The sequence below is a fragment of the Patagioenas fasciata genome, chromosome 9, assembly GCF_037038585.1.
Source record: "Patagioenas fasciata isolate bPatFas1 chromosome 9, bPatFas1.hap1, whole genome shotgun sequence".
Lineage (NCBI taxonomy): Eukaryota > Metazoa > Chordata > Aves > Columbiformes > Columbidae > Patagioenas > Patagioenas fasciata.
Window position 1 is genome coordinate 8974616 of NC_092528.1, and position 20572 is coordinate 8995187.

Genomic DNA, 20572 nt, shown 5'->3' on the forward strand with positions numbered 1-20572 from the left:
AATACCTGGAATACAGCGTACACCTGATAGACCTGATGTACTGTAGCTGTATGTAGAAGAATAGTAACAAGACATGTTGAACCAATTACCACTTGCAGTGAAAGCGCTCAGGAGTCATTTACAGAACACTAAACCTGGAGAAAAAGAGTAAACACTGTGCTAAGAAACATCAAGCTCTTACCCGTACGAAGCTGGCTGGAAACCAGCCTTCGCTGTCCAGAATCCTTCCCCACCACCACTCCTTGTTGGTAGCATCCATTACTTCAATGACATCACCAGCCTTGAATCCCAGCTCTTGGTCATCCATCGTGACATGGTCCCAGAGGGCTTCTGCGTACACCACGCTGCCATCACTGATGAGCTGTGGACAGAGCAAGTCGAACTGTCAGGTCCCCCCAGGAAAGCAGCACAGTCAGCTAGTGTGGCTGCAGCTTTGGCACCATTGCTGCTGAGCCAAACAAGTGTTGATAACTGTTTGCTCCCCACATGCAGTGTGAAAAGGAGTTGGTGCTAGTCTGGCAGTTGCTTCAACTGACCTTCCTCTCAGTAGCATTTATTCAGAATCACTTGGACACAGTCTGTTTACTACCCTAAAGAACATAAATTCAATGCTCTGGAATTTCTTACTGGTGACTTTGCCTCAGCCAGCAAACAAGGCTCAGGGGTACACTGTTTGTGGAAGATGCTCTTGTGCTGGCAGTGCAGCCCTGCCTTCAAAAGCCTTGAAACAAAACCTTGAGCATCAATGTTCAGAGACATACTTCAGAACAGGAAGTATTCTAAGACTTCAGAGCTAGTCTAGGATGGATAGAGCTCAAGTCTTTAAGGTGGTTAAACTTAGCACTTAAGCTGCTTAAAATAAGTCTCCTGGAGAGTTTAAGTAATTATGCTGAGGGACAACAGTTATTTACTACATGTCCCATAGAGGGCCTACTCTAGGAAAAAAAAGGACCAATAACAATTAAAAAACCCAACCAAACCATAAAACACCACGTGGCTAGAGGCTCTGAACAGGCTCTTGAACACACCAGGCCTATACCTGCCTGATGTCATTCTCAACCATTCACACCTCAGCTGTGGTGCAGTTTGTGAGCTGGTCCTGCTGGCCACTACAACAGAAGTGCCTGCCTGATGGCTGTGGGTTTGTCAGGTCAGAGTGTCCTTTGAATTTCAGCAACCACAGAGTACACACACAGGCTCCTCAGGGCCCCAGCATGACCAGGAGCGTCTGAACATCAGGGATTTCCCCAGGAAGGCAGCACATATACTGGAGTCCTGCAATTCTGGAGTGGCAGTGAAGCCCTGTTTTTCTCCAGGAAAATGGTACAATGATAAATTCTGGGAAGACAACAGAAAAAGCAGTCTATGAGGCACTAGGGAGAAAGACAATCTGTACAAAACCCACTGTCCATGACACATCTGACAGCACTCAGCAGTATCATCACAGCCACGGCACACAGGTCCCATCCATGCTGGGCACCTGAGGTTGCTCGGTCACACAGTTCTCTACTGCTCTACTGGGTTACTATTTTTGCCACTCTCCCAAGAAGAAAGACGCATATTGTAGAAGAATGTTAGCATAATTGTGCATACAGTAAATCAGGAGAGAGTTAACGAGGCATTTGAAAGAGAACTGAAATACAGTCTGCCTTTGCATAGCAAATGTCCCTTCACTGAACCAGAAACAGCTTAACGCAGTGTTTCTATTTTTACAAGAATAACAGGATGATGGGGAAGGCAAGGATGAGAGGTTCTCAGTTATCTACACAGCCAGCCTGCTGGCATGCCCCACACCACCTTTTCTCACATGCCCTCACACCACCAGGACCTGGGTGCTTCCTTACTGTGGGTTTCTGCTCCTCCCAGGTGACAGGCACTGTGGTGAGGCCCAGCAAGCGTGGGACACAGGGGACATGCTGCTGTCATACAGCTGGCCAGTGGCACAACAAGAAAATAATCCAAGAGTATATAGAAGTGTCTCACTAGTCCAAGCTCTTAGAGCAAGGATGGGCTTTGATCATAAGGCAAGTAAAGAAGTGGTTATCATTAGTCTCAGAAAACCAAACATCAAGAGAGAATGATGGACGCACTGTACAGCAGGGACAGCTGTGCCTGTCAGATGGCAGGTATTGGTCCACATGAGCTGGGGAGGGAAAAGCTTGATCACTAATCCATGCAGCTGTTAAAGCTAGGTGTGGTGCTTTTTATGCATAGCACACTTAACAGGCACATTGCATATAGTTTGACAAGCTGGAAGCATACTCGGCATTATTTGTATTTTTGAAACACTTGTAGGTTTTGTCAGGCTATTAGAAACTTAGAAGTTTCAGCTTTCTAACATGAGGCAGGGATGAGTAGAGTAGGGAAATTGGATGTAAAAGCATGTATTTTTCCAAAATCAGGTACCAGACTTCAATTATAGAACAGCAGCTGTGGATGATGGTGGATTTGGCTACTCTGAGGAAAGAGCTCATGCTGCTTTGAACAATCCACCTGTGCACAACCCATCCGTTTGCTTCAGCAGCTTTCACCAGCACTTGGGTAAGTCTGACCACCAGGTCACACCGGAGCTGTTGCTACACACTCTCAGCTATGTATCTCTGTGGGTAAGGGTTGGCTGTTGCTGAGGAAACAGATATATGCTAATAAATCTTTGGAAAGAGTGGCATTCACCTGGCTTTTCAACATACAAATTGTGAGCAGCACATAAAGAAATGGCTGTTTCTGAGATAAAATTCCTTTGCTGTGTGCTTAAATATGCCACTCTGAATCAGTGCTCTGGGTATGATGTGGTAGCTGGCACACACACCATGGCCGTGACCAGACAGAAGCTAAATGGACTTCCTCTAGCATTCTGATGATCACACGAGCAGAGCACTGATGATGTGAAGGCATTAATACCTTACAGTACCAAGCTGTCAGATCTCGGTGTCTTGATGAGAAGACAAGAGACCATGCCTGACCTATCATTAACAGCATGTCAGGGTTGAGACACCCAGCTCACAACGGGACAGAGCCACATGGTTCTTCTCAGTCACCAAAAGGCATGTGACTGACTAGTGAATCCTCAGCTGGTACTTAAATCCATCTACTATTATTAATATTTTAAATTTTATCTATTCAGCAACAGACATACTGTGAATATGATTTCTGAAATACAGAAAGTCACAACTGACTCAAATAGGCACAGGCAAGAGCCACGCCACTACCACAGACAGTTCTCATGCAAAGGTGTGACTAAAGACACCTGAAGTATCGGCCAGGATTTGATTAACTACCACCAAACACCCTGTTTATAGGGAGGAAGGATGAATATGGAATAAAGCAAGAAATAAAGAGGAAAACATACCTTATATATGCTTTGGATCATCTCAGCTAATGTAGCACAGCAGCACTTTAAACATCTGCATGCCTGTAGGCTGCCAGGCTCTGCGCTCTCCTCCCTACACTCTGTGCTGGTATAACGGGATGGGGGCAGGGGAGCAGACATAAGCGCTGAAGAGAGTTTAATCATCACCATGTTCAGAGCTCGTTTTTCTGTTAGCTCTCTGTACCAGTCTGTACCTTACACTATTTTTTTCAATTGTATCCAGTCCAATTCCTAGGTTGATAGAGAAATACCGAATTTACCCAGTGTAACAATCTCTTTTGCAGAGTAAACACTGAACGGCAGCTCTGAGCCAGGACTGACATTTCCACGGCACAGAAGCACCTGCAGTTCTGCACATCACTGCAGCAATGAGCTGCTCCAGCTGGGCCAGAGCACGATGCAGCGGCCTCTCTGAGGAGCACGCTGCTACTGGGGAAAAAGGGGTCAGGACTCTTAACTCCCTAACCCAGGAATGCTAAAACACACCAGCAGATAAAAACGTTTTCTGCAAAATGTGTTAGCTGTACTGTGAGAACTGCTTGTCTTCCAGAGAAGCGGGTATTAAAGGGAATGCTCACCATTTCCAAGCAAGGTAGCGCCTAGGCTCAAAAGGCTCGTCTTACCACAGGCTTTAATCTTTGCGATTAAAGCAGGGTTTGAGAAACAACTATTAATTTCCATATGAAACAACACTTATGTGCTGGCTTTGTAATATCAAGGTCAACTCGGTACATGTTCTTGAAGAGTCTCAAGCCAGTCTCTAGGAGAGACCATCAGAAGGCAGAATGCAAACCCAGCCACCCTACAGCTGCTCTAGCTACTGCAGCTGGCAGCAGTGGAAGCAAACAAAAATTGGCTATTTTTTTGTGTTTATAGCAACATTTAAGTTTGTAGACAGCAGTGTTTGCCACCCAAAGGCAGTACTAACACTGACGCTTTGAAACAGAATGGACTGCAGCACTAACATTGCACTGGTAGTTTTGTGCATCTGCAGCCACTTTCCCCATTGCCTGTGCATCTGCAGCCTGACTTGTGCAAGAGCAGGGTGGATCGATTGCTGTATCGCAGCAATGCCTGTGCACAGGCTGCCAAACAGGAGACAGAGCCAGGGCTGTCGCACATAGCTGCCCCAAATTAAGTCCATTACACGTGGGCAAACAGATCTGGCGTGCCAAAGCCCAGTCTATGGGCTTGTTTGCATTCCAGCTACTCAGGCTCTTTGTCTCAGGGTGGACACCTTGACATAATTACCTCATATGTCCTAGTCTTGTTCTGACAGGAGCTCCAGGCAATATTAACAGAGATAAAAGATCTTGACAACTTACAGAAGGAGGAATGAAGACACCTTTAGGAAATATTTATCTTTGAGCTACTTGGGTCTAACTGAATAAAATTTTAATTGCTTTCTCTTGATAATGCCAAGTACACTGGATCATATAGAGCAAAAAAATGAACCCAAGAGCACTGAAGATACTGGGAACAGGGCAGTTCAGGGAGAAGGTGTCAATAAAGTGGAATTTACTTTTCAGGTCTGTGATCCTAAACCAGACATCTGTGAACAGCACCCGAACCCAAGCCCTTCCTGAAGAACTACAAGGGTTGCTGTGAAGCCTGCATTTGTTGCTCACCCCACCCAAACTTTAGTGTTACAGACCAAAGCTGAACTGGGCCAGAACATCAAAAATATAAACCTTGCGGCAGTCCCGTCCCCAGAGGCAAAGCACCCTTCACCCCTCACTTTGCTTCTAGAGCTTCTCTTCTGCCTTCTCTTATGCAAATACTTACTTTTTCTGAACGTGGGTGGAAGCCAGCTAGCCTCTCCCTTCAACTGAATCCACAGGATACTTTTGAAATCATCCTGACAGCTTGCTCTTTCTACCTCAAAATTTTTAGCTTCACTATTTAATGATGGACAACAGAGATTAATCTATCTCACAGAGCTTCTGTCATCTGAACAGCAGGCACTTAGTCTGAGCGAGTTATCTTGATTGCCTTTACGGAGCATCTCTCCTTCGTGGAGAGAGGCAGGCACCCCCGGGAAGGGTTCATCCGAGGCATCTACCTTAGCATGATGAATTAACCAAGTCCCTGGGGGACCTGTCTCCCGTAGTGCCAGGGAGGAATTTGGGTTCACTAGGACTTGCTGCCTGGCTGCAGGGTGCCAGAACCACTGACAGCCACAGCAAACATTTCATGGCCTCTTGCTGCTCCCCTGTCTCTGTGTTTCAGGATAATGTGTGTCCCCACACGGGCCGTGGGCTGCGGTCATTGCTTCAGTAGCACGGACACACACCCCACAGCCCCATCCAGCCATGCCCGCGGCAGTCCTTGCCCTTCTGCACACTGGGTCAGCTGCGCGATTCCTCAGCACCCATTTCAGAGCACTGATTAAGGATAGTGGAGGGCACTCAGGAACTTACCAAACACTGCAGATCTCCATTCAAAATATTTTAATTTGACAGTGATTCTCTTTAACAAATCTGAGATGTCGGTTAGCCAAGATCTTAATCCAGTTAAGCGTGCTACACTGATAGTCTATAGTGCTCCCTTTTTCATCAGTGCCTGTTGTCAAACTCCTCATGTGATATCTAGTACAGCTGCCTCCATTTACCAAACACTCAAAATTTGTCATCACATTTATTTGGTAAGAACTATTTTCCACAAAACCATTCTGACTGGCATTAATTACATTACTCCCTTTTATTTATATCATCCGAGTCCTGATTCTCCCTCAGAAGTGGTTTAAACAGATGGGAAGAGGAGGAGGGTCCCCCCGCAGCAGGCAAGGAGAAGCTTTGAAAGCTCCTTTGCAAGTGCTACAGGAGGAGGGAACCGACCCTTGCAGAAAGCGGAGGCGGCAGAGCTGCACTCCATGTTATTGCAAATCAAAATAACTGGTGTGTGAAGAGTACGGCATAAGACAGCATGCCAGGTGTGTGTCCATCTGAGCCAAGTTAAACGGGACTTCTCATACTCCACAGTGATGCAAGTTCTCAGTTCCTCACCTAAGATATGGGAGCTGGAGACTGTAATGCAAAACAAAGCAACAAAAATTTCTTTAGACTTTTATTTTTGGCTGAAATAGGCCAGGAAAGTTCTTAAGAAAGCATGGGGATAATTACCTGTAAGCTGAGGAGGACACCTACTCATCTAGATCCTGTCGGTGTCCTCAGTACCACAACCATCACTCTCTCATGATCTGCATATCAAGGGAGTCTGCTAATTTTGTGAACTAACATCCTTAATCTTTGGCATACAGAAACAACAGGAGCGAAGTCTTTCTTTCAAACCTGTTAGTACTCTACAAATGCTTGTTTTGTATCACATTTTATAGTTAAACATTGCTGTTGCTGGCAGTGATTGCAGTAAGTAAAGCTGTAAAACAGCTTCCATTTCAACCTTTCATACAGGTTTCCAGAGAATACTTACTTAAACTTATGTCTGTGAGACATTTATTTTCTAGTGTAAGTGAAATATTTTTTTCAAGAGCTTTCCAAACAAGCAGATACAAGGTTGAGTGACAAGGTGACAAAACAGTAAATGAAATTATATGCTGACAACTGTAACACAAGCAATATCTAACACAAATGACTGACTAAATGAGTTGCTCCTCAGGAATGTCTCTGCAGACAGATTTAAGAAAACATCGACCTGCTCCATCAGAGTCAGAAAGTCTGAACATCAGGAATGACTCAAAGAAAGATGGAAGAGAAGAACTAGACAAGGCACAAGGAGCAGCAGGAATGGAAAGTGGGAAGGGTTTCTAGGCCAGTACAAGCTAAACAGACCTTGAAGCTGCAATAGAGAAAGGTAGACAGAGGGTGGCCACAAGATGAAAGCTTACAAAATGGTTATTTGTAATGTCAGGTTGATGGGTGTCCAGCGAAATTGCCAGGCAGGAAGTTTACTACTAAAGCAGTACTTTGCCCTCTGATGCATAATTAAGCTGTGCCACAGGCTGCCACAGAGCCAAACACATAGATTATTTTAAAAGAGATTAAGCCATTGTATGTCCTTTCAGGCCATTTAAACACATCATATCTAGATACAGCCCAGCAAGGATCTTAAACACACCTGGAAAGGCACACAAGGGAAAGAGTTGGGCCATTCCTGCATCTAGTCCTGAGCAGTTAGCCAAGTCACAGGTCAAAGTGTTACTGGCTGCCTGTACAGAGCTGGTCTTGGGATTCAGAGGAGTAAAAACACAAAAGAAGTGTTCACTATCCATGTTACCCACAAATACTACTTGAAAATGGTGAGCCCTGAAGCTATTAACAGGGACAGATGGGTCCCCTGAGGTACAGCAACACTCACGTTCGGGTGGAAAATTAGCGATTGCTAACACAGAAACTACAAGGAGGTTGGGATGTCCTCTGCGTAGAGCTGTCGCCCTCCTGGCTGGGACCCCTCAGGCAGACAAGTCCAGCACTTGCACATAACAGATCGCACGCGCTGTTTATCCTACTCACGTAACGCTCACCAGGCACGTGGAGGGAGGTCAGTCCACACTTCTGGAGCAGCCATTCATCCCTACTACATGGATGACCAACTCGTGGAGGTTTTTTTTTCCCCAAAAAAAGGAGGAAAGTGTACCCAGTGAAACCTGGCTGTTCAGACATCGGCTGGGAGAAGGATACAGGGGTGGGTGTGTGCCACATCCTCACTCAAAATGTTCAAAAGGGCCTTTACAATTAAGAGCTCAAAGGACCTCAAAACCTCCTTAAGCACTAAAGGCCAGAGAACTTAAGTCATTCCAAAGCTCTAAATCAGCTTAAACAGCTTAAACTCATCTAAGGTCTTAAAGTGTTTTAAGCACTTTAAACCCATCTAAAGCCTTAAAGTGGCTTAAGGAACTTGAAATACTGTAAGGCTTAAAAGTTGTTTAAGTATCTTCAACTTTTGGTTACTCCACTCCTCATACCTCTCTCAGTTGTGTGACACCCATCACTTCAGGTTAAGGCGGGATTCCAAGCCCTACAGTCCTATTTACCCCAACAGCCCAGAATCACTCTTTTTACCCCCTTTCCAGCTATTCTGGCATTCTTTGGGGAGCACTGAGCCCCCCTCCCACCTCAGCACAGACTCACATCCCGCAGCCAACAGCAGCACTGGAGTGGGTGCACACAGCTACTCGGGTTTGTAACCAGATTTACTGGGCTGGTGCTGTAACAGCACCTGGAAATCAGCCACACACTCTTCTCCTGGCTTCTTTGGTTTCAAAGACTGGAAGGAGCGAGGCCCACGGTTGAACTCTCAGGTTTGAACAAGACTTTGACCTCCATCTACAAAGTTTCTAGCTTCTGGTTCCAGTTTGGCTGTAGATGAAAACCATGTCAGACTGACTGACTCCCCACTTCACCTCACCAAGAGTTTTGAAGTCTATGTTTACGGCAGAATATGAAGCATGCCTAGCTAACACATTTTTGCATTTTCTGATGCCCTGATTTTAACTGTACACCTGGGAATGGCAATAGCCCAGGATGTTTCTGTTTGGTTGTTCTCACATGTAAAGCGATTGCTGTTGTATCTTTTTTACACCAACATTTCTCAGGTACCCAAATAGAAACTATTTTCTTTAGAAAATTTTACTTAGTGTTACATTAACACATTTTTATGTCACTGATGCTACAAACTTGCCCCAGTCTCCTCTTGCTGCTGCCTGTAGCATCGCCTTTCCTCTGCACCCCCACCAAGACACCCCCTTGGGACACATCCCATCCTTTCCCCTCTCTGCAGCACAGCTCTCCCTTGCACTGCCTCTCCCGTGACTTAATTTCGAGATTTTTCCTTTCTACCTCCTTTTTTTGCTTTCTCTTTCAACGTTATTTCTTTTGACAAGCAGGGAATATACTGTACAGATCCCCCAGGACAACATATCCAAAACAGTTCGGCTGCATCTCATCCGACACAGGGATTTATTGAGGATAAATGTTGTATTCTGGTTCTTTGCGGAAGAAAAGGGCATCATGCAGTTCCCAGAGCTCTTTGCCTGCTGATGACTGTTGCTATTCCCTTCCCCCAACAGATAGAGCAAGTTACAGAATCAGTTACAGCTCGAAGGCAAATTAATCTAAATTTGTTTTACAAATAAGGTTAAATAAAACCTTTTAAAGCAGATACAAAGTGCGTTGCTAGCAAACCACTCTGAATCATCAAAAGGTCAGCAGCTCTTCGGGCTCACAGCGGGCAGTAAGCCAGAAACACAGCACACGGCTTTCCTTTTCATGTGTGTGCATGATTTAATTTTAGTGGAACGCAATGCAAAGAACATGCTGAAATGATTTTTATTACTCCTACCTCCCTGGATTAACAGCACTGTGACAAAGTCTGTACAACACTGCTAGGTGTTGGTGGACATGCTGGACCAACAGAGATAGTTTAGTAATTTCCATGACCTGCCTCTCCAAGGTGGTCTCCCTGCCTCAAAAGAACCGTGCAGTTCAGTTGCTGTTTCCTTTCCTCACCTTCTCCTGAGAGAGAAACCCTGCAGGTTTTTTGTGATCCAAAACCTATTATTCCCTTACCTTTCCTTCCCGGTGATCTCTCTCCCAATGTACATGCACATCCTTTCTTCACTGAGCTAAGAATTGAGGTCTGTCCTTTGAAAATGGGGCAGAGGAAAATCTGAGTATTAGATAGAGAGAAAGAACAAAAAACCTCGATAATGCCTGTCAGGCAAAGGAGGTTGCCTGGCCTTTGTTTTTGGTTAGTATCTGTAAATATAAAAGTGAATCATTTCTTTTGTAATCCCTACAGAAGTTTCTTCCAGTAAGTTACACTAGAACAAAAAAATACTACCAATAACCTCTTCATACTGCAAATGGCCAGTTCCAGGTAAAGAGGATTGATTCAAGAAGCAGGTTCCTGGGATCTTTTGAGACTCTCTACTATTTTATTCATTTGGCTCAAATCCACAGGATCTAGATGAAAAGACCTAGAGATCCAATGATCTAAAAAAAGCTCAAGCCTCAAACCAGAGACACATTCCTGTTTCCAAGACCACACTACAAACAAGCCGTCTAACTATGGCAGACCAAAGCATCTGCAGAACAACGCTTCTTTAGTCCAAACAGGAAAATACCAACATACCTCCTGTTCCCCACAGGTTCCCATTTTAGTCACCTTGACTCCCTGCACAACTCGCCCATAGCGGCCACAGGCTTTTCAGCGTGACAAAGTAGTTTTGCAAAAGCAGCTGGAGGCAGAGCACATTCTGGTAGATCAGGCAGCAATGGGACACTGGAATCCCTGGGTCTCCTCTCTTGGTGTCCAGTGGAAATTACTTGCTATGTATTTAGATAGTGCTTAGTATAACAAGTCCTGACTCCTGGGTGCTGCAGGTGTGAATCGGGGTATTGAAAATACTAAGTCACAACTTCTAAGCAGCCCATCTTTTCCTAATCTCCTGCTGGAAATATTTCATTTGGTGAGGCGAGGGAAGCTGTGTGAGGCTGCTGCTGAGAGCCCCTGGTGCAGCTCTTTAGACTGACACGTGATGCCTATGCACAGCATTTGTATTTCCATACAGAGTTTGCCACAACTGCAGACATTCAACATGCCAAGACTGGACAAGACGACAATTCAAAACAACCACAAGCAGTCAAACCCAGCTCTCCTGTACTGTTCTGAGCCACATTACTACAGCAGCTATAGACACCAGACCTACAAATAACATTCATGCACTGCCCCTGCACAGAAACCAGCACAGCTTAGCAGAAGACAACATACTAATTTCATTCTTGTGTTGATATCCTAAATGGATGCAACATCAAACAAGCACAAGATTTTTAAGTGTGGATGTTATGGTGGCTTGCCTCATGCCCTGGGTCACCTTGGCTCTGCCCAGCAGCCTGCTCTGGGCAGGAGCTGCTGCAGGAAAGAAGGAAGAAGGTGAAAGCAGCCCCTGTTTCTCCAGCTGGTAGAGGCTCTACTTGCTCTGCCACCAAGGGACAGCAGATTCAGGTACCTAGTGTGAATCTGGTGCTCTCTGGAAGGAAAAGCATACTGGAAGAGACTGTGTTGGGGGCTAGACATGAGACCCGGTGCTGCAGAGTGATGTGCGGGACCAAAGCCCTGCACCAGGCCCTTGCTCCAGAGCAGCCAGATCAGCTGGGCAGCTACAAGGGAGAGCAAACTCCCAAATTTCCCTCTCCATGGTCATTCACACCCGACTGACTGCTGAAAAATTCAACATCCCCTTGGTACTCGGGGAGATGTTTGTTTTTTAGCATGCAGAAGGCTTGCACGCATGCAGCAGGACAGAGAAAACCACCGTGGACCTTCAGCAGGTCCGTGCTACCGCCTCAAGTCCCATTGTCACCCCTGATGAAGGCAGATGCAGAGGGGGTGCACTGTTTGTGACAACCATGGCCATGTCTGGAGTAATCCCAGGCAAAGAACAGATACAAGGATTCAAAGAAGACATCGCTTTATTCCAGAGTTTCCAGCACATTCTGTAGTTAACAAGCCCAATGACTTGGCATAAATAACAAGTACTCTCCCTCCTAAAATCTTTCTTTAACCTGCCTAATGGGACTTCTTTTGTTGGCTTTTCTTTAAATCAAAACACTGAAAGCATTAATTAAAAGTAATTCTTGATGGTATCATCCTAAATGCTTACTGTGTTTCTTATCTGGCCAGCTCATGCCTTAGATTCCACGAATAAATCACAAAGACAGAGGATACCGCATATCACCACAGAAATGAGTTTAGCCTGAGAGAACAAATTAAGACAAGATATAATCTAAAGATGAGATCTCCCTTTGGAAATGCCTTGGTCTCACTCCTGCTCACAGATGCTCTTTGCACTTGTGAGGCTCGAAGTAAAGCAGTAGGAGAGCAAAGCTCTGGTGAACCCACCCCCATACAGGGGCAACACAAACTACCCATGGAGAGCTCAGGGAATCAGTACCTGCCCCATCCCTGCACATGGCTTTGCTTTGGGGTACATCAGCCCCACAGAAGCAGCATGGGCCGGCACAGCTCTTGCTCTGCACCCCAAGGAGGAGGCTCCCGCAGCCACAAAGGGTCTGGCTGCCATCCCCTGGTCCACACAGGAGCGGAGAACACAGCAGGCACCAGGCACCCTGACTGATTCACAGAGGGGCAGTGACTGCAGGGCTCCCCCTTTCCTGGTCATGCTGCTGCCTCCATGGGGTTACAGCCCAAATGTCACGGCAGAGCCTGACATTCAGATGGCTACAGAGAAGGCAACCACACAGCTTCCCTGCAGGGCCCTGTCTCTTGTGTCAAAGAAGCAAAGGCAAACAGTTCTGTTTCTCACAGTACAGCTGCTGTAGCTGGGCAAAGGGAAATTTTGGAAATTATTTTGGAAATAAGGACACCATACCAGGTATAGTGTAGATGTGGCAAAAGTGTGACAGAGAGAGAAGGGACAGAGGCAGCTGCAGCACTGGAGGAACTCTTGCCTGCTCAGGGCAGGGCTGTGCCTGTCTGGGAGTCCACCAGCACCAGGTTTGGTACTTGATCCCTTCCAATCCCAGTGGAGCCCTTCACATGCATCTGGAACAGGGTGTCCCCAAACTGCGCTGGCAGCAGTTAGCAGAAGGGGAATTACTTCATCACCACAAGACCAGCTCCAGCTACCTCATCAGGTTTGCTGGACACTAAATAAAAAGAAGTTCCTAGGAAACTTTCCTAGGCAGAGTGTAACAGGCAGCTGCAGTCTCCAGTTCAGTGACAAAAGCCACCCAAGGAGCATTTCAGTGACATGACACTGAGCTAAACAAGAGCACAAGTCACTTGGTGGATCTAGAATCAGTCTTGGCTGGCAGACATTTGTGTTCAGCTCACCAGCTGCCCCACATAATTTCTGTGTGTTGAGCCAAACATTGAGATTACGAATAGAGTCAACCTACCAGATACTCTCCAGAGCACATGTATGCGTGCAGACCCTGGGAATAACAGCATTTAACATCGGACATGTTTTGCACTATTTCAAGATACAGAGCAGGTGAGACAGCAGTAACAGACAATTCAAACACAGTGCACGGGCTGCCATGATGCAGGGCCTGTTGTTGAGAGCAGAACACTCACCCACCAGAGGAGGATGAGAGCTTCCCAAGGCTCAAGCATTTTCAGAGCCTGCTCAAACTTTGTGCATTATCTGCCCTCACAAGCAGCCACCAAAAGCTTTCTGTCACTGACACCTATGACTCTAAAGCCACACTTTGGTCCCGCAGTCTGTCACTTGAAGGTTGAGCTTGGCTTTCTCATCTTTCATTTGTCCTTTCCACCTTACACCATAAAGATATGGTTCCAGCTGTAACTGAGACCATCGGTAAAGCTTAGACGGGGAGAAAACAAATTAGTTTGAAAGCCAGTATTGTGTGCTGAGGTTTGGCAGGTTTTTTTGAAATGGTAACTTCAGAAAATGACATATACTGGGTAGTTCCAGTGGCTGTTTATCACAATGTCTATCTAATAGAGTTGATAGCCTAGTTTGAGATTTTTCGTAATTCGAACTGTTACGTACATAAGAGATTCCCAGCAAAGTGCAGCAAACTGGGGCCTGCTGCTGCTCCATACCCAGTGCTGCAGGAGACACTCAGGAAAAAGATGTTCCATACTGAGATGTAACTCAGAAAGGAGCTCAGCAAGGACAAATTTCATTTTTTTATGTGCTAAAGTGACACGGTTTTGTATAACACTAATGTATTACACACAATCACATAAATGACTGGTACAAAGTACATCACTCATGATGACAGAGACAACATCACCATCCGGCCTTTCTCAATATCACATCAGATTCCAGGAACCATAAACATTCATGTCTGAAAGAACTGCAGCAACTTCAACTCTTAGTGCCAGAAAATGCACTGCCCTCATGAAAGCTGTACTTAAATTACAGATCACCTAACACACAAAATGAAGGATTCTGCTGAATTTTAAGGGCTTGGATATTTTGCAGTCTCCAACACAAATGCAAGCAGTGTCATCAAGAACAGTACATGGTGGCTTCCTTTCCAGTCTGTCTTCCTCCAGGAACTGGTCCCTTCAATGCCATCAAGTAGAGGGCTGCTCCACTGAGGTGCCAATGCCCAAGCCTAGAAGTGCTGCGAGATGTACGGGGCTGCCGATTAAACATCATCGAGGTGAACAGGCTTGGAGCGAGCGCACCGCTTTGCTGCCCTCCCCGCCTAATGCATCTACAGGAGTGCTTCTTGAGTTGCTTCCCCGCTGAGCCTGGCTGCTGCTGGCCACTGGGAACACGTGGCCTGCAGGCAGTGTCCTGTGCTGTGCTTCGCCAGCCATTTTAATGCACATAGCAGATAAGCGCTGAGATTTAATAAAGGCAAACGGGATAAAAGCCAATAAAACACTCCTTCCACGCTGCCGCAGGTTTTATTCAGGCCGAATTCCTGATGCATTCTATTGATCAATCACTTTGGCTAATTGGGCGTTACTCATGCCACCGCACAGCACAGTGTTCACCGCGGCAGAGCAACAGAGGCATCACAGGGTTCCACTTTTTACAGCAGGTGTTTACACGTAGCAGGTCCTTGTGTAAGGGCTCAGTACAGGATGGGTGTTCCTCTGCAAACAAAGCAGCAGCACTTCAGGCTTCTCCACAGCTGAAGAGTGCTGCGTATAGGCACAATATCGTCATCGTTAGGAATCGAGGCTGATTAGCGCCACAGAGAGCAGTTACGACTAAGCAGGTTGGCTCTGTTACCTCTTTCCCTTTCTCTGGTTTAACGGTGATCCAAGCTGCAAGGCACAGGTGATGACAGGAGAGTAAGGGGAGCAGGGTGGGGAAGGAGATGATGATTAAAAAACAAAGGAGGGATACTCTGAGACACACAGTTACTGTAACAGCAGACAAGCAGACCAGAGGCAGACAACAACATGCTGACCTGCTGATTTGTCGCCCAGTCCTGGAAACCCCCACACACCACACCACTACCGGCAGTCCTCCTTCAGTGAAACGCTAAAAGAAACATCAGCACCACGTTGACAATGATGAGGAAGAGCAGAATGACAAAGACCACTACACGCTGGGTCTCCGGGTTCATGTTGCAGCGGAGGAAAGTGTGAAGTGTGCTCCATTTGTGCCTGCTTCGGTCAGGGACCTTTGCCATGGCTTCAGCCCCCAGGAAAAAGAAAAAAAAGCAGCAGGCTTCTTAAGTGACCGCTGTACAGCCCACAGCAGGGGCACGGATGGGGGCACAGTGCTGTGAACAAAAGGCGCTTTGCAGCTCTCAAAAGCAGAAGTCTAAATGGTTGGACACAGCCATTGCTGGTCTCGCACAGCATGTGTGCCAAAACGCCCCCTCCACGCCCCGTTATCTCAGGGGTACACTTATCAGCACATCCGTGGGTTTCCACATCTTCTTTGCCGAAGGAACTGTCGGCATTGCTCTAGCAGCAGGAAGACGTTGAATTCCTTCTTGCAGAAAGCCCGAGTGTGCCGGAGCACTGCAATCCGGGCTGCGATACTGGCTTTCCAGAGAGCGGCTCAGCTATTTGCTGGGCGCCGTCTCCAGGATACATGCAGGCCTTAGCAACGCGGCAAGCGCCAGCCCGACCTGTGTGCAGGGGAGGCTTCTAAGGAGGGTCAGGAGTGGATTAGGCGGCTGCTTTTTTAAATCCTTCCACCCGCACTAAGAGCGTGCCAGCAATAGAGACAAGTCCTGCCAGGAGGCAAATCCCACTGCTCTGCTTGGGGTGGGAAGGGCTGTCCAGGCGGCAGCGCAAGGGCACAGCGAGGGCTCACACGGCTTCCCGGACACCCAGTGTGCAACAGGCTGGTGGGCACTTGCGAGGAGGTCGGGGGGAGATGCAGCCGTCGGAGCAGGGTCCAGGAGAAGTGGCTCTGGTTGGACTCTGCAGGATCCTGGAGCCAGAACGTCCAAAGGACTTGGCTACCTCTGCCAGCACCTCCACAGGACTAAGGCACTAAAAAACCAAACCTCTGCAATCAGAAAACCGCTAGTCAGCTCTGCAGGGTCCTAAACACACTTTTATTAACATTTTGCTGCTGAACTGTGAGGTTCATCAAGCTGCCTGGGGTACACTCACAGGTGCCACAGGCTAAGCACAGCTCCCCACAGCCAGGACTAAAAGGCCCTCTCTTCTTTGGAACGGTTAGGGATGGTTCTTGGATAGCACCCATCACAGACAGGCCCTTTGACCATGGCTGCAGCCCTTTTCTTTCCTCTAGCCAGCAAAGCAGAGCCCCACCTTTTAGTCAACTGCTGGCACTAATGGCATTTCACAGGGAAGGGAAGACCCAACATGCAGGACCATCACTTATGGGAGGTAATTCCACATCTTCCAGTTCTCACACACTCACCCACACACACCCTCTCATGAAAATGAGAAATACAAATCCAGCAATCAGCCCCTGGAGCTAGGGGGAGGTGATACAGGAGCTGGTGCATGGAGCAAAGAGGATGACTCTGCACTTTATCCAACAGGGCCAAACAGGAAAAAAAAAAATCCAAACCCCCAATGTGTGTATATACACACACACACACATATTCCTAGGAGCAGGAACCAGAAGTCATGGCTCCCCAACTAAACATACTAACTGCTAAACACCTACAGCAGCATCTGTCTCTGGGAAGGGCAACAAGGGAGCAGCATATGATATGGGCAGGAACAGAACACATTCGGCTGCTCTCGCTATTGAGAGAATCCATATAAAAAAACCTGTCTTTTTTCAGGTGTTAGCACATCAATGCCCATGTTTCTTGAAGATCTGTATAGTTCCTGCATGTATCCTGGAACACAGCAGGTGAGATATTTAAAAGGGAAAAGGTTTAAGAGTTAAGGTCTGTCTGGGTACTTTTTTTTAATATTGTTTTTCCCAAATTGTGCTAAGCAGTCAGACAACCTCCACTGTCTCCTTATGCTTCCATAATGTTTAAGATATCTTTTTTAGGCATTATAAAATCAAGCCTACAATTATTTTGGTTTGCTGTTTCTGTACTTAAAGATCCTGCAAATCTCTTTGTATCTAGCCTAAATATAGAACAAGGCAGACCAATGTGCCAGACAAGGGCTTGTGCTCTCAGTGCAGCTTCAAGACCTGATAAGCAGAACTTCACATATGGTGCAAACTACTGAGATCCACAGGCTGCCCAAGCTGCCAAGAGGTTTTGAGTTTTGGGACTGCACTCACTTTAGGGCTTTGAAAAAACAATTATCCTGTCATATGTACCACAGCATAATTTGTAAATTCCTAAGCATGCAGACTGCTCCAGCAGGGGGATTGGACTAGATGATCTTTTGAGGTCCCTTCCAATCCCAAACATACTGTGATACTGTGATGTTTCTTCAAGTCCCCAGTTGAGTCCATCAGTGTGTTGTTCAACTCCTGGGCATTCAGCAAATCTTGTCTGGTTTTGAAGGCTTTTCATGAACACATTGAGTGTGGGCATAAGCCACTGAACAGTGCTTGGGAGGGATGTGGATCTTCAGCAGAAGCTAATCACGATGAATGGGAACCATGATCACACGTGCTGCTTTAAAATCTGCACAGCAACCACCTTCTCTAGTCACTTAGTGACACTGAACAGAAATGGATAAATTCCAGTGACCCACCAAGAGACACACTGGTGAGGCAGATTAGCAGAGCTTATAACGTTGGTGCCATAGGACACCAGACCATTTATAAAATCTACAATGATGTAATTCTCCAGTAACTTCCTGAAATCTTTGGCACTCATCAACATGCTTGAGCATTTGAAGGTGAAAGCACAGAAAATTTGACTGAATATTTATGAATATATCTTAAAGCAGAAAGTAGCTTATTTCTTGGACACTGCTCTGAGACCATTTGGAAGGAGAAGTTGGGGGGGAACTGATACCAAGATGAAAATGCTCAAAAAAAGATGCAAAAGTGGAATGGAGGGCATGTTTTCACCTTACTTTGTTGGAGCTGTCTCTAAGAAACACCCTAAGCCACAGCTATGCTCCTTTGCTTTCCTGATGTACAGGCCCAAGTGGCCTTCTGCAGTGGGCACAAACAACATGTTCACCTTGTGTACATCTTGGAGAATTCACAATTAATGTTAAGTTGCAGTCACACTCGTGACCCCCCAGTGAATGAGCAAGCATGAGCAGAAACTGGTCTCGACTAGGACTGAAACTGCAGATTGACTCTAGCTGCGACCTGGCTTTTGTTTTCATCCCCACACAGTGAATCCCCCCAACTGTCCTTCTCAGGGTCTGAGCATGGGGGAGTTACTTCCATGTTAACTCAGAGAGTCTGCAGGGCTGGGGGGGCTCTCCAGCTCCTGTCACACGCTGCTGAACACCATGTGGCATTTTTCTAGGACAGAAATAAAGCCTCATTCCTCCCTGATCAGACATGCTTCTGTGGTAGATGGCAACAGCAAGAGATGAAATAACTGAAGGTTTTACCTTGTGGCTTGTAATAGAGTGGGATTTAGTTTGTGTAATTATCACCGAGGGAGCATATTTCAAGTAAGTGTTTCACAATCTTCACTGGAATCTAATTTGCAATTGTAATAATTTACTTCCAATCCTTCCTCTAAGAGCCATCCTCAGCTTGCACTGCACCAAGGGAATGATGCTGTCACTCAAATGGTACAAGTGGCAAGCACAGAGCAGCCCCAAAGGCCTGATGGCTCTCAAAGTTAGTGTTGGTTAGTGACCGAGCCATAAGAGAGTAAATTATTCAAGGACCCCAGTCTTATATTAGATAAAACAGAAACAGACATCCCTTCTCATCAAAATGATACAAACTATTGTCCATCCCTTACTTGTCGCCTTGCTTGTATGATCAGCAAATAGGGCATAAGCATTTGAAGACTGTTTTAGGTGTCAGGACGCCAGGAGTGTACAGACAAATCCACTTGTCTGCCAAACAAAAAGAGCATTTCACCATTATCACTGCTGAACTGGGAAGTGAAAGGCACATGTACACAAATGTGAAAATTAATAACTGTAGTAAGCAGGAGAGATGGTTCAGGAGAAGAGGCAAATAACTAACAGAGGAGATGACAAAAGCAAATAGCATGTGCCCCAGAACGAGTTCCTTGAGGGCAGCTGCAGAGGGGACCGGCTCTTCCACAGAGAGCAGGTTTGGAGAGCAAGGCTCGGACTAGTACTGGGGGTATCACACTAAAGCACGTTTCCAGGACTTTCTGACTTAGCACAAACAGGGATGTGCTTGCTACAAGACACACAATTCAATTCCTCTTAAAGCCAAGGATGCATCAGTAGCACAAATAAACTGTGCTCTAAAAATCACTTGAGGAAAAAAAGAACACTCTTAGTTATCAACACCCTCTCTGCAGCTAGGTGAAAAATGTGTCTCAAAGACAGGAGAAGTGGTGCTAGAACTGAGTCTGGCTTAGGCCCATCTGATACACAGACACGTGCTTTTTGCCCAGCCACACTGCCCCTTTCTCCATGCAGGGCACAGAGCAGGGACAAGCCAGGCAGTGAGTTCACGGTGTCTGCCTGCTCTGTTCCGAGCTCTGTATACCATACGCAGCAGCACCGACCATGCAAATTCCAGCTCCTTCACAAGTTTCCCTAAGATGTTCCTAAACAGTGTGTCTTCTGAGGCAGCATTACCCTCTCTTTTTACACCAATGAAGCCACAGACACAAATATGAACTTCCCAGCCTCTCCGGTTGGCATCACTGTCTGTTTGGATGCTGCGTATACAGAACTACAAAGGAAGAGAACAGGTTCAGCACATGCAGACACCTTCAGCAGTTCAAAGCCAAAACAAGAAATTTCACCTGGATAGACATAGCTTGGGTTTTTTTCCCCCTTTTAACCTTTTTTGGCATAAAAATGGCCAAATTCTTACTGTCTTTTTCATAACACAGAGCTGTTGAAAAGCTTCTTGGAGAAGAAGCTGCTATTAATTTATTTTTTTTTAATTGGGTGATGAAAATACTTCCACCTAATAACATCATGGTGAGCAAATAATTTCAAATGCATCTTTCAAAAGAGAATCCAGAATCTGAGTGGATGTTCAATGGACAAATTTCCACTCAGTTTCCAGTTCAGCAACTGAAAACAAGGACTGAGAATGAAACTGTGAGAGAGGCAAACATTGCTACCTACAAATCAATACAGAAACCCCAAGTTTCCTTAACTGCCAAATATTCCACTATCACACTTTGCCCAGCACGGAAACTAAGCAACTATCAACCCTGTTATGCATTGAATTAACCCTCAGTAACAACCGCA

General features: G+C 46.2%; 1 protein-coding gene across 1 annotated transcript in view; it reads right to left on the minus strand.

Annotated features, from left to right (window-relative positions):
• Nucleotides 1-20572, minus strand: part of LOC136105211 (uncharacterized) — a 205749-nt gene that overhangs the window by 11466 nt on the left and 173711 nt on the right. The window contains 1 exon segment of the mRNA XM_065844848.2: nt 182-361. Within this exon segment, the coding sequence (XP_065700920.2) occupies nt 182-361 (180 nt within the window).